We start from the raw sequence: 12,900 nt of genomic DNA, 5'->3' as shown, positions 1-12,900 counted from the left end.
ACTCACGTAATGTTAACTAGCATTTTAGTGATCAGTAATTAGCCTGTGCCTATGTTATCTCCTTACATATACCTACGCTCTCCGTCTCTGTAAGATTGGGAATGATTGAGATTTCTCTCGGCACAGCTACCAGAAGACTTCACACTTTCAGACAGGTTGCTCACGTCACATCTACGTCTTCAAGCTCAGTTGGAGGCTGCTCAGTAACACTCGCGCTCACCGGAAAAGTGCTTCTAATATCCTTCACTGGTCTCTCTGTCCAGAGCAACGGGATCTGTTGGTCCATTATATACTGTCTATGGGTACAGGGCATGGATGTATGGGTACAGGGCATGGATGTATGGGTACAGGGCATGGATGTATGACGGAGACCGCCGTAGGACAGAGAACACTACAGGCGGGCTTTCACCGGTGACCCGATAGCTGCTGGTTAGCAAATACACAGGAACACCAAAAGCGGGAGGAAGCGTGGGTCATATGTGTATTGATACTGGGATGTCATGGTTCGTTTCTAGCATGAAAGCATTTTTTTGATGGTTTGGACCAAATCGATAGAGCATCTTATCGCCATATTTTCCAAGGCATTATTGTACCTGTACCAGGATGCCAAGTATCAATCTTTTATTATATAAATTCCACATGAGAATTTAAATTTTTGGTACTAGAATAATAATAATAATAATAATAATAATAATAATAATAATAATAATAATTTTAGATCCCATTTTGCAGCAATGAAATTGAAGTAGGAAGAACAAACAGAGAAATGCATATTTTTAGATAAAACAAAGTGACAAAGGACGTATAGTATTTTTTTGGTTTATTTTGTCTTTCATCACATCTGATGAATGTTGTCAGCTTGACATCTTGCTGTTTGATTTTTTTTTTTTTTGTTGCATTGTTTCATTATGATTGATAGCTTGACAGTTCCCTTTGACTGGCTGTCTGGTTTGATCAAATCATATCTCTTGAGGAGGCATCACTCTGGCTTAATACCCAGTTTATTTGTTTTGCATAACAGTCCGATACTGATAACATTCATTAATAATGTTTGGATGAGCTTTTAGTCCTTCTGGTGTGATCCTTCATCAATTAAATGTCCTTTTATCAAGTCGGTTTCTTATACTTCACTGCAAACAGGAACTGCTAATAGCTAATTCAGGATCATTTTAAAGGGATAGTTCTGATGTTTTTTTTAAGTGTGGTTGTTTGAGTTAATGGAGCAATATTACACAAGAGGGTTTGATTTAAAGTCATTATTGGCACGACCGTGATGAGGCTAAGACCCAAGGAGCTTGCACCGAGGTTCGGAAGCATCACTGAAGTATTGTATTGCGATTAAACAACCACGGTTACCAACAAAATAAGTTAGAATCAAACTGTATTCATATTGTGGGGCTATTCTTTCTCAAGATTTAAAAAAAAAAGCAACAGAGACGATTTTTAGCCTCCCTGTTTAGTCAGCCAGTCAACTTAAGCTAACGTTAGCTTTGTAGAGATCGTGGCATTTCCCAAACTGAATAATTGCCGCAAATTTAAACCCCAAACTCGATAAGGTATTGCCACGGAAAATATCCCGACACTATATAAAACGCTGTTAGAGGGTTAGTTTGTTAGCGATTAGTTTGTTAGTTAGTTTTGTTAGTTTGTAACCCTCTAAAACACAAAAGTAACACATGCTAACTAACTGATTGAGGCAGCGGTAGAGCAGCAACTCCTGTGTTCTGCGAGGTAAAATGACTGTTTTTGTCAAAGGAGTCTGGTGGCTTTGAAGAGAGCGGAGATAACTGTCTCAGTTCCCCGTCGTAAAGGGCTCTCTGACAGCAAGGTAAAGAGGTGTAAATATTCTAAATATCTTTTTTTTTTAACCGGCTAAACTACATTTAGCTGCTGCCCCTGTCCACAGCAGTACAGTGCTTAGCCTTTACCGACCGCCATCTACTGAAGGTAATACTCTGACTATGGATAAGTACCTCATACAGCCCCACTTCTAAAAATCCAAACAATGCCTTTTAATGGAACCATTTGGCCAAAATGTAAAGAAATATAGGGCTTAAAAAAACGTGGCACAAGCTGTAGCCTTCAGCTAACTCAGTGAACGGTATACTTCCTGTATACATCCCCTAAAGCCCCCAACTACAATTTAAAACAAATACAAGTGAATAGCTCAAAACATGGACAAACAGCAGCCAGAAAATATTAATTAGTGTTGTTTGGTACTTTACATGCAACATTTCTGGTATGGCTGTTTCAACAACATTAAACACTGATGTAATTGCAAGATTTGCTGCATTTTGCGTTGAGTGAAGATGCAAAATTTTTTTTTGCAAATGAACATACAAATACTCAAAGTATTGTTTTACAATCAGTACCAAATCATTCAGGCATCATATTGGCAAAACGGGAATAAAATGTTTTACTTTTGTCTCCTGGTTTGAACTTCATTAACCAAAGAGGCTGATAGGATGAAAGTCCGAATCGATGCATTCATTATCATTGTTGCAGAAAACTGAGCAGCAGTTAATCATCTCGGCTCGCCGAGAGCCGACCCAGGCCCGAACATTTAGAGATGTTGACTCGCTGACCTCAAAGTGGTTCTACTACGCAGGGAGGTTTCCATAGAACGGCAGGTTGAGTCCAGAGTGCAGAGCAGCGTCCCCGACGGGGGGGGGAATGACACCTCCACCTGGATCTTTTCTGTGGCTGACGGAGCACAGATGCGCCTCCTCCTCCGCTTATAAACCCCCCCTGAGGTAAATCCTTTTCCTGGACAAAGCCGGGGAGATGTGGAGGCACAAATAGACATTCAAGTGAATCCTGACAGGTGGCTTTTCACAGTGAATATCCAGCTTCTTTTCAGGTTGTCACCCGCACAATACATTGGTAAGAGGGAAGCCATCATTTCTGCAGTCCCCTGAAAAAGGGAGAGAGGCTCTTACATTCTGCCAAAAGGACTTCAGAACAGGAAATGATTTTGTTGTACAGTAGTTGCGGAGTATTTCTATTCAGCGGAAGAAAGCACATTATGCACTCGGGTGTCTGCTCTGAGAAGATGGATGCTACTGAATTAAAACCACAAATCAGTTTTTGGCAGTGAAAATCACAACCTGAACTTGACTGTCATAATATTTCTATAATACTGTGCATTAAGTCTGAAAAGTGGTGCTACATTAAATCTATTCAAGGGGAATTGTTAAAGGTGCCCTGCCACACAAAACCGTTTTTACTTGCATTTTTTGAAATCTGTTAGGTCCATATGTGTTTGTGTTATGTGGTGAATGTGAAAATGAACTGCTACCTCCTCTGTCAGCTCTAGACACTGAAAAGAAATAAGCAGAGAAATCAGACCAATTCAGACCAATCACAAAAGCTGGTCAGTCTGACATCATGTTGCCTGAGCTCATTACTATTCATGAGCTCGCCCAGTTGCGCTGGGTAAAGGATTCTGACAGGCAGGCTCTCATTGGCTAGCTGTAAGCCAACCAGATTCAAACAGCTTAGCTTGTTGAATATTAATGAGAACTGGCAGAAATCGAGCTGAATCTTACCACCATCTATACCACACTAGAATGGCTTGAAACAAGGTAACCAAGGCATTTTTTCCACAAAAAATGTTACAGAGTCCATGGTAGAACTTCAGACATTACCACAAAGTAATGGAATACGAGTGGCAGGGCACCTTTAATTACTTTAATTCTCTTGTTTTAACGTCCGCTTGCTGGCTCTCTGCACTCTTCTCTCGGCTCAGATCCGGGCGATGAACAACGTTATTAAAACAGATCTACAAACAAAAATCTGTGAGGACAAATGTGTGTTTTTAGCATATCTCCTCAGGCGGCCGCTTCAGTCGTTCTTGTTCCACATTTGACTCAGACGACAGGCGTTCCATTATCTGTAATGCACTGTGTCTCACATTTTCAACCTGTTAGATGGAGGTGGAGACATGTTCAACTTGAATAGCGGTCCCAACCTGCTGCTTCCCCTAAATTCGCCCTCCTCCTCTCCTGCGGTTGAAAGGTGGACCACAGCGGCTCCATTTAGACACAGAAAAGGCGAGGAAGCCCACACAAAAAAGCTGTCAGCAGGAGATAAGTCTCTGCTCACTTTGTGTAGCTGAAATTGGCGCTTTGACTCCCTTCTTCTCAGAATGTATTTGTAGCTGGCAGTGTTGCAACGAGCGGAAGAATAATTGTTTAATTTCCCCCCCCCGACGCCTCATAAATATGCAGCTTATGAGCCGCAGCTTCTGGTGCCTCGGTCGCTCCTGAAAACTTAAAATTCTCCTACAACACAATATGTCAGCTGTGGTTCACTGGGCAGAAACTACCAGGACCGATGACATTTTTTGGGAATGATTTCTTTTCTTTTTCTTTCTTCTGGCATGACTGCTCTGCTCTGCTGAGAATTGCTCCTCTGAAAAATGCTGTTATTGTTTTTGATGACTTAAATCTAGTGGATAGGTGAAGAGATGGATGGTAGGTGAGCAGCTAGATGGGTATGTCGCGTCAACATTTCCAAAAGCCAAAGGTGACATCTTGAAATCTCTTTAAGTTTTATCCAACCCTGAAACATAAAAGCAGTAAAACTTTACGTGTGAGAAACTGGAAGCAGATCACGTTTTGCCATTTTTCCTTGATGTTGGACTTGATGAATTATCCATTTATCAAAATGGTGTTATGTAAAGGATTCTTTCGATAATCGTGTGTAAAGTTATTAAACGGCATGAGAAATGTCCACACACGCATTCATTTGGAAGCAGGTTTCAGTCTTCTGTCTGTATGAGAATAATGAAATGAAAGGATGCTGATTAAGTGAAGTTGGTGCGTGTGTGTGTGTGTGTGTGTGTGTTTTGAAGCGTTATCCAAGGCGGTGTAGAGGCGCAGGACTTTTGAAATGAAAGCGTCTGTGGATAAGAGTTCTTTTCTTCACCCGACCAGAGTTGGCTTGGTAGTTTTTGTAAAGTGCTGCAGCGTGAGTCGGTTAGCTGGACTCGTTTGGTAGTTGCGGGACTTTGGTGCTCCGCTCGTATGACGTAGCTTATCTCTGGGTGATGATAAGGTACAACTATCCACAAAATACTTCAGTTCCGTCTTGGGATCGACCGATGCTGTTTTTTCAAGGCCGATACCGATAATTAGTAGTGAATGAAACCGATTTGGAACCGATATGCATTTACAGCGAAAATGAAAATCTTTGCGTCAAAATTTAAGATTTTGGAACGTTACAAACGCCAACAAAAAAACATTGTTTAAATGCTTTTAAGCAATTATTTAATAAATTAGGAACTTCCAACATAAGACCCAGTAAAAGAGAATCATAGGCTACATTCACACCGCAAGTCTTAAAGCTTAATTCAGATTTTTTTTTTTTTTTTTTGCACAGATCGGATTTTTGGTTTGGCTGTTCACATGCTTGCCGACTCAGACAAGCATATCAAGATTTTCATTACGTTCTCTGGACTGTGGTGGCTGAACGATAAGAGCATAACTATAAAGACACTTTAGTGAGAAAATGAACCCGTAACAATAACTGAGGAGGACAAAAAATATCAGACTCCACCAATGCTCTCACAGAATGCAGGTTATGCGGTGTAGCCCATTCTAACCACACACACATTTATATATTGGCACTAAACACAGACTTTAGCTTTGTGGAAGACTTAGATGCGCGTATTTCGGCATATTTTAGGTATCCTTCCTCAAGAAAATGTTATATATATATAAAAAAGAAAATGCAATTTCCCCGTACGCTTTGTCTTTTTGTGGGAATTTGTCTCTTTGTGTAGTCGTGTTGTCTCTCTTTTTGGTTATTTTTTCTTCTTCTTTGGAATCATTTTGGGTCTCTGTTGTCATTTGGCATCTCTTTGTAGTCGGTTTGTGTCTCTTTGTCTGTGTTTCCTTTTAGATTTTTCTTTTTTTAGCAGTGGGGAGTCTTTTTTGCCTAACAACACCGCCATAACCTCATTCTTGACAACATTAGTTAATCTACAGATATATTTGTCCTGCATGGTGTCACACAGCAAACGCCACAAATGTCACAATACTCGTCGTTTACCCACCGACAAAATGAAGAAAAATAATAAAAATCTAATATGCTCCTCTCCCCTCGCCGCGCGCTGTGGGCGGGCGGTCTCAACAGGCAGGATCCTTTAAAAGGCAACCGCGACAGTACATTGTGCGTCTGCCCTATTTCTGATACCGTGGCGGCAGAAATTTTGGTGTGGCGGGCCGCCATTTCCAAATCAACATAGATGAATACACTGCTTTGTGGTAGTTTTGTGTCTCTTTGTGGTAGTTTTGTGTCTCTTGGTAGTTTTGGCAGGTATTTGGCTCTATCTTAGGTCCTTTTGAGGACCTTCGCCAGTCTCAAAACATGTCTGAATCTTTTCCCAGCCACAGCGAGACACATTCGTCTCCCGAAGTTGTTTTTGGGGGACTCGATTTCGTAATGAAAGCCATTTGTTAGATAATGAGACTCTTCTCTTGTAATGACGCTGTCAGACTTTAACAATGAGTCTAATCTTGTACTTTTGTTCTTTTTCTCATCCGTCCTGCCTTCCTATCATCTTCTGCTTCTTCCTCTCCATCTGTTTCTTATTGATTACACCCTCCTCCGCCAACATGTCTCCCATTTCTCATCCCAAACTCCCCTGAAACTTTACTTCCACTTTCCATCTCTTGTCCCTCTCAGGTGAACAAGCAGCAGCTGCAGGCGGTGAAGGAGCGTTTCCTGGCCTTCCTCAACGGGGAAACTCAGATTGTGGCGGATGAAGCTTTCTGCAACGCCGTGAGGAGCTTCTACGAGGTAAGGCGATTTTATCCCCGTTTTTATTCTACTCTTACGCCGACTTTACAATAACCGACTTTTCAAGCGATTCCACTGTCGCAGACTAATTTCCAATATCGGAATGAAATCCCGAGTCTCGGAAGAGTTGGGCGCGCTTCTGTCGTCTCCAGCGTTTGGTGTAATATGGTCATAAAAAGTCTTTTTCTTGCTAGACATTCTGACAAAATCAGACGTGTTTGATATAATAATAATAATAATAATAATAAATTGAATTTATATAGCGCTTTTCATATAAGATATAAGTTTGAAGTCCTTGGTAGTGAAGTTACATCATGTGAACATTGTCAACAACCAATGGGCGCTCCCTCCAGCACCAAACAGGAAGCAGCAAACGGCTATGGTGCCGCGCTAAGCCAAATGCTAAAGAGGGAAAGTTGCCGATTTTTCAACCTTTCAGAAGCGAGTCAGCCAATGGGAGTTTTACCGGCGGATAAACACGGACCTCCAGTATTTTGCAGACCGTATTAATCTGCTCTTTGGCCCAATCCCAAAGTGAGCCCTGAGGACTAAGGACTCACAGACTTAATTGATCTCAGGTACTAAGTGAGCGAGTATGTGAGGCCACATGGGCTCAGATAGGTAGAAATGGGATCGGGACAGCACTTCACGAGATCACGTTACCTTGGCGACGTTTAATAAAAAAGATGTTGCTGACACTTGCCGGTTTGGGAATTGTCATTTTAAGTTTGTTGCTTTCCACACGGCCAAGGCCCAGGAGACGGCTGCCTGATTCCAAACTCTTGTTTTACGAGCAGGACAACAGGTTGGTCCGTTCCGTGGTCGTGTGTCGTGCTGTTGTTTACCTTCGTAATTTCCGGATTTCCCTATCGTCTCCGTGGTAAACGTCACAACGCTTTGAACTGTGGGTAATTCCCTTTGGTGAAGTCTGCATCGATGCAGACTCACAGAAAGGGCTCGGTAAGTGTGTACTCAAACCCTCACGCCCTTTTGAAATTCCAAATCGGGACAACCCTAAGCCCTTACGAATTTTGCGAGAACGCGCACACCAAAGTCCGTGAGTCTGTGAGTCCGGACTTTGGGATTGGGCCAATGTCACGTTTGAGATATCCAACCACTTCCGTATAATTGACGTTGTGTTACCTTTTTTGTCAACTATTTCCTCCGCTTTGGAGGATAACACAAGTTCACTTTCACCGTTGCTTTCGTGCCAATGCCCCTCGGTTCCACTCACTTTGACGTACAACTTTTGGTGTGCATTATCGCCACCTTCTGAAATGGAATGGCGTTTATTTCTGCTGTGCAATAGGCTGTTAGATCTATCCGTATCGAGTAAAATATGTCCAAAGTTGATCATCGTTATCGACCTGAATTTTATCGCGATCCCATATCAGTCCTTCCAGAAAAATGCGGAGTTTTTTTGTGATTATTGCGGGCAAAAATCCTTGATTATGCGGCACGTTTTCTTAAAAAAATGTGATGGAATATGCGGGATATTTATGCAATGAAATTGCGGGAACTTGCAGAAATTGCGATTTGATGAAAAAGAGAAAAGAAAGTGATTCCCCCAACACCCTGCTTTTCGATGATGTTCACATCACGTAATTACATCACTTCATAACGTTCCCATGGCAACAGGGGAAAATGGCTGCTTTTGTGTGAAGTAAAAGCAACATTTTTCAACTTTCTGCTAAGATATATGGGACTTTTTTGCAATGAAAATGCGGGGATTTCCTCAATATGCGGACTTTGGCTGATTATGCATTGAATTATGCGATCGCATAATCACATTTTTCTGGAGGGACTGCCATATCAAGATCGTTTTCTCGCCCAGCCCTAACCAGAGCTGTTGTTTGCTGGCTCTTTGTCCCTTCCTGTGCTTTTCAAACTGTCCCGTGTTCAGTTCTGGCCGTGCCTCCGTCCACCTCCACACCTCTCATGACAGAGTGGTCGTTGAGCTCTAATGGCACAAAGCAATTAAACGTATCGCTGGCGTCCGACTGAAACAGATTACAAAAATCGATCTCGCCAGTTCGATCTCGCCTGTTTTAAAGGTTTTTTGTTTTGTTTCGGAGCCACCAATCCCTGTCGTCAAACTAAAGCTTTTCAATTTCCATTACCTTTAATCCCTGTGACCGCCCACTTCACCGCACAGTTTCTCTCTTGATATTACTGGACATATTTCTCCATGTACACCCATCTACTCTCTTTGGAGCTCTTTGGATCATGCCTCTCTCTGCAGCATTGTCTCAGTGTTTGGATGGAAAGCAGTCCTCTGACTCCTCCAGAGACTCTGGCTGAATCGGAGTTCTCTTATTTTATATCTCCTCGCTTGAACCAGAAGTTGTTCTGGCCCTCCTTTTGTGAAGGCCGTCTAGAAGCTCTCATTCCTGCCCAGAAGGAGCGAGGATGGAGGATGGGGGATGGATCTCCAAGGAGCTATGAGCGTGGACGGAGGAGGGATCTCCGAGGAGCTATGAGAGAGGACGGAGGAGGGATCTCCAAGGATCTCTGTGTGAGGATACACGAGAGCAGCCTTCCCGGAAGCATGTGACACTTCAGAAGAAAAGAAGGCTCATCCCTCTAAAACACATTTCCTCGTTTCCTCTCTCCTCACATGATTTCCTCCGTCTCTCCCATGCTTCCTCGGTGGGACGCACTAAGCCGCGAGGATGGGAAGCAAGTGAAGGAACCGTGGATGCAATTTAAGAACCTGAGACCTAGCCACTGTTACAAACCCTCCTACGTCTACTTGTATTAGAGGACAGCTGTGAGCACAGATTGCAGTGAATTTCCTCACTCTTTTAATTCCATTGTTGCACACTGTCTCTCTTATCTGTTGCTCCTATCCCTCCATCTCCCCCTCATCTTGGTCTTCCCCTCTCCTCTGCCGACGTGGCTTCTCATCTGGTATGAGATGGAGATCTTATCCGCCACTTGCAGCTCGTCTCCTTAATTGCCGGCAACTGCGAGACGAGGGGATGCCACTGAAACTCTGCTGCAGAAGAGCCGATAAGCCAAATGATCAAAGTGAGACGACTTGTCCTCCTCCGTGGCCACCATTGTCCCCATGAGATCGGACACAAAACACTCGTCATGTTTCAAATGTCCTCCCGAGGCGTCGTATATATTTTCGTGGAGTCGGAGCATCAGTAACAGAGCATCACCACCCTGCACACACATAACAACACCAGCAGGGATTTGCTCTGTTTTTCATTCATCATATAAACTCAATGCAGATGTTCCACATGAGGAAAGAGGGCTGTCACCGCAGAGGAAAATAAGATGATCTATGATCTGCCCCTCGCCCTGCTCCAACTTTTTGCATCATCCTGGTAGACAACATGTCAAAATTGCAAATATACACTGAGTAAGTTTGGTGCAGATACAAACATAAAAGTACAGCATGAATCTGGAAATAAGCAAAAAATTTGTCAATTGCAAGCAATCATCACGTTGTTACAGAGGTGTGGCTGACTGTGTTTTTAGAGGGCATAAATGAGGATTGCGTATCGTAGCCTAATATATTTTCTTCCTCTGTGCATTAGAGCTTCATTGTTAAACATGTTTATTTTGACTCAATCTTTAATCAACCTCAAACCTTAATCCGCCGCTGCAAAAATAGTCACCACTTGTATATACGTTTGTGCATTCTTTGAAGTGTTTATTTTTTTAATAGGTGTGCTTCTATGGTATCCTATTTATTATTTCTGTATATTCTGTATGTGTGCTGTGTGCCTTTTTATAATGCTGTAGCACTGACATTTTCCCAATACGGGATCGATAAAGTCAATCTAATAATTGTGTAGGTTAATGTTGCCTGATGCAAGTGTAATGTTAACTTGTGTCACGTGCAGTGATGCTTCTGTTACCCGAATCGTCCGTTTCGGAGCACCAGAGTGCATTTTGTACATTTAAGTGGCACCGAACTGAGGCACCGGAATCCTCTTTGTCATTTTGTCCGTTAGATACACAACCAACATGCTATCAGCAACGAATCATGGCGTTGTTACCGAGATTTAGTGTAGTTCACTTTGATTCAATCCTATACATTCACCGTCCTGCTGCCACAAATACTCACCAGAGCACTAAATGTAGATTAATCCGCCGCTGAAAATAATGCACTTTTTCCTCCTGTTTGGGTAAAATTTGATCAAAACTAGAGTGACCAGCAGATTTGGATATTACGGACCCTTTTTTTTTTTATTTATTTTTTTTATGAATTTACAATTATGCGTCGTTACCTGTTGCCAAGTGTAACGTTAACTAGCAAAACCGTTTTATAACATTGCAAGTAAAGGTTGCAACGGTCTGAAGGGGCCCTTCTCAGCTCGACTCAGGCCGGCTGATGTCGTTTAGAACGTAAGGGACGGCATCGGTTTCAACAGCCAATAGGGAAGTCAGCTCGTTAGGTCAGCTAAAAAAAATATAGAAATGACAAGATCCAAGAACTGCCAGCTGGTCAAAATGGCAGAGTTTTAGACGGAGGCTCATTGAGCGCCCGCAAGTGTGGTATGTGGTGGAACAAGCTAGAAAGTGACTGAAGAGAGGGAGCGTCATTAGAACAAAGCATTGAATGGGAGAAGTAAAACGTTTTCGACGATTCATCCCTAGAAATGCAACCGTAGCGAGCATCTCACTATCACTAACGTTATCCACGTTCATATTTAGACGCTATAAATGATATCCAGCTACAAAAAAAGCCTGAAAGTCGGAAGTTAGAACGGAAGTACAAAGAGTCGTTGCTGTGAAGATAATACACCGTCTCGATGGAATGGAAACCCATCCAACAGGCTTACCGGTACACACTTTCAACAGCATTACCCAAATGATGCCGATCACTGGGACGAGGATAAAACAACCTGTATTTTCAGTATCCTAGTTTACAGCCTGTGGTGGCCTGTTGCTTTTTGGGAAAGTGTTTGTTCAGTGTCCATGCAGTGCAATACAGAAAGTGTTTGAACGGTTCCTTATTTTGAAAATGAAAATACGTAGTTTACTAAAGTAGCAAGTGGGGAAAAATGGTCCCTCAGTCCCCAGTGGGAGGATGTCTGTCATTTCAAATTGCATTTCCTCTCCACACCTACTGACCAGACTGACAGAAACGGCTGTGTCATTACTGGCTGTCCTGCAGTCCTCCTCCTGTCATCTGTCTCTGTCATCGGTCTCATACCGCACATGTCCTCCTCCTGTCTGTCCATCAGACTCATTAATTAACACCCATAAGATGTCGTGACTGCTCTGCTGCTATTCTGCTTTCCTTATTAGCATCTTGTCCATAATTTAGCTCTTGATGCATGATGATGAGACCCAGAGTCTGTTGAAATCTGTGTCAGCAGCGTATCTCCAGTGAGTGTCTAATAAGTTTCTTTGCACAGTCAATGAGATTGTTCTAAAAGGGTTTTTTTCTGGAAAGATTTCTAGAGAAAATTGACTCATGACTTGTCTACTTTAATGAATGTGATAGATGAATTTAAATGAAAATAGAGCATTTTGCACAGGATATAACCTCATCCAGTTTTTGTTAGTAAAATCGCAGATCCAAAAGTGCCAAGGCTTCCCAAAATGAACCTATCTGATCTGTCAGGTCCAATTTGTGTACTGACAATTTTACTTTAACTTTACATATCAAAAGGGGCACGTTAAAACTCGAAACGGTGTGCACCGCTTAGCGACAGTTTCCTGGTTGAACGACACGTTTTCACGAAACCATCAATTAGACAATATGCCACCGGCTTTGAGGTACGTTTTCTCTTAGTTGGTGGGTGTGTCAGAGTTGTTACCCAATCAGCAGCGATGTATATGTAAAGTTGTGGTATTAAAAAGGCAGTGCGCTTGCACACGCAGCGCACCACCGTTTCAATTTAAATAACTGAACTTGCCCCTGGAAAAACTGATGTTAGCTTTACAGACTGTTGGGGCAAACTGGCTTTACCTTTACGGACTGTCGGGGGCAAACTGGCGTTACCTTTACGGACTGTCGGGGGCAAACTGGCATTACAGACTTTCGGGGGGAAATGGCGTTCGCTTTACAGACCGTTGGGGCAAACTGGCATTAGCTTTACAGACTGACGGGTCACAGTGACGCTACATTAA

The 12,900-nt window shown here is 42.6% G+C and overlaps 1 protein-coding gene across 5 annotated transcripts in view; it reads left to right on the top strand.

The window, feature by feature from the left end:
* cadps2 (Ca++-dependent secretion activator 2) overlaps positions 1-12,900 on the top strand; it is a 268,325-nt gene that overhangs the window by 46,493 nt on the left and 208,932 nt on the right. For all 5 annotated transcript variants that reach the window (XM_039809759.1, XM_039809758.1, XM_039809762.1 and 2 more), the window contains exon 2: positions 6,691-6,804. In XM_039809759.1, the coding sequence (XP_039665693.1) occupies positions 6,691-6,804 (114 nt within the window). The remainder of the gene's footprint in view (positions 1-6,690; positions 6,805-12,900) is intronic.

The sequence above is a fragment of the Perca fluviatilis genome, chromosome 8, assembly GCF_010015445.1.
Source record: "Perca fluviatilis chromosome 8, GENO_Pfluv_1.0, whole genome shotgun sequence".
NCBI classification, from domain to species: Eukaryota; Metazoa; Chordata; class Actinopteri; order Perciformes; family Percidae; genus Perca; species Perca fluviatilis.
The sequence above is the reverse complement of the archived record's forward strand: the minus strand, read 5'-3'. Positions and strand labels throughout refer to the sequence as shown.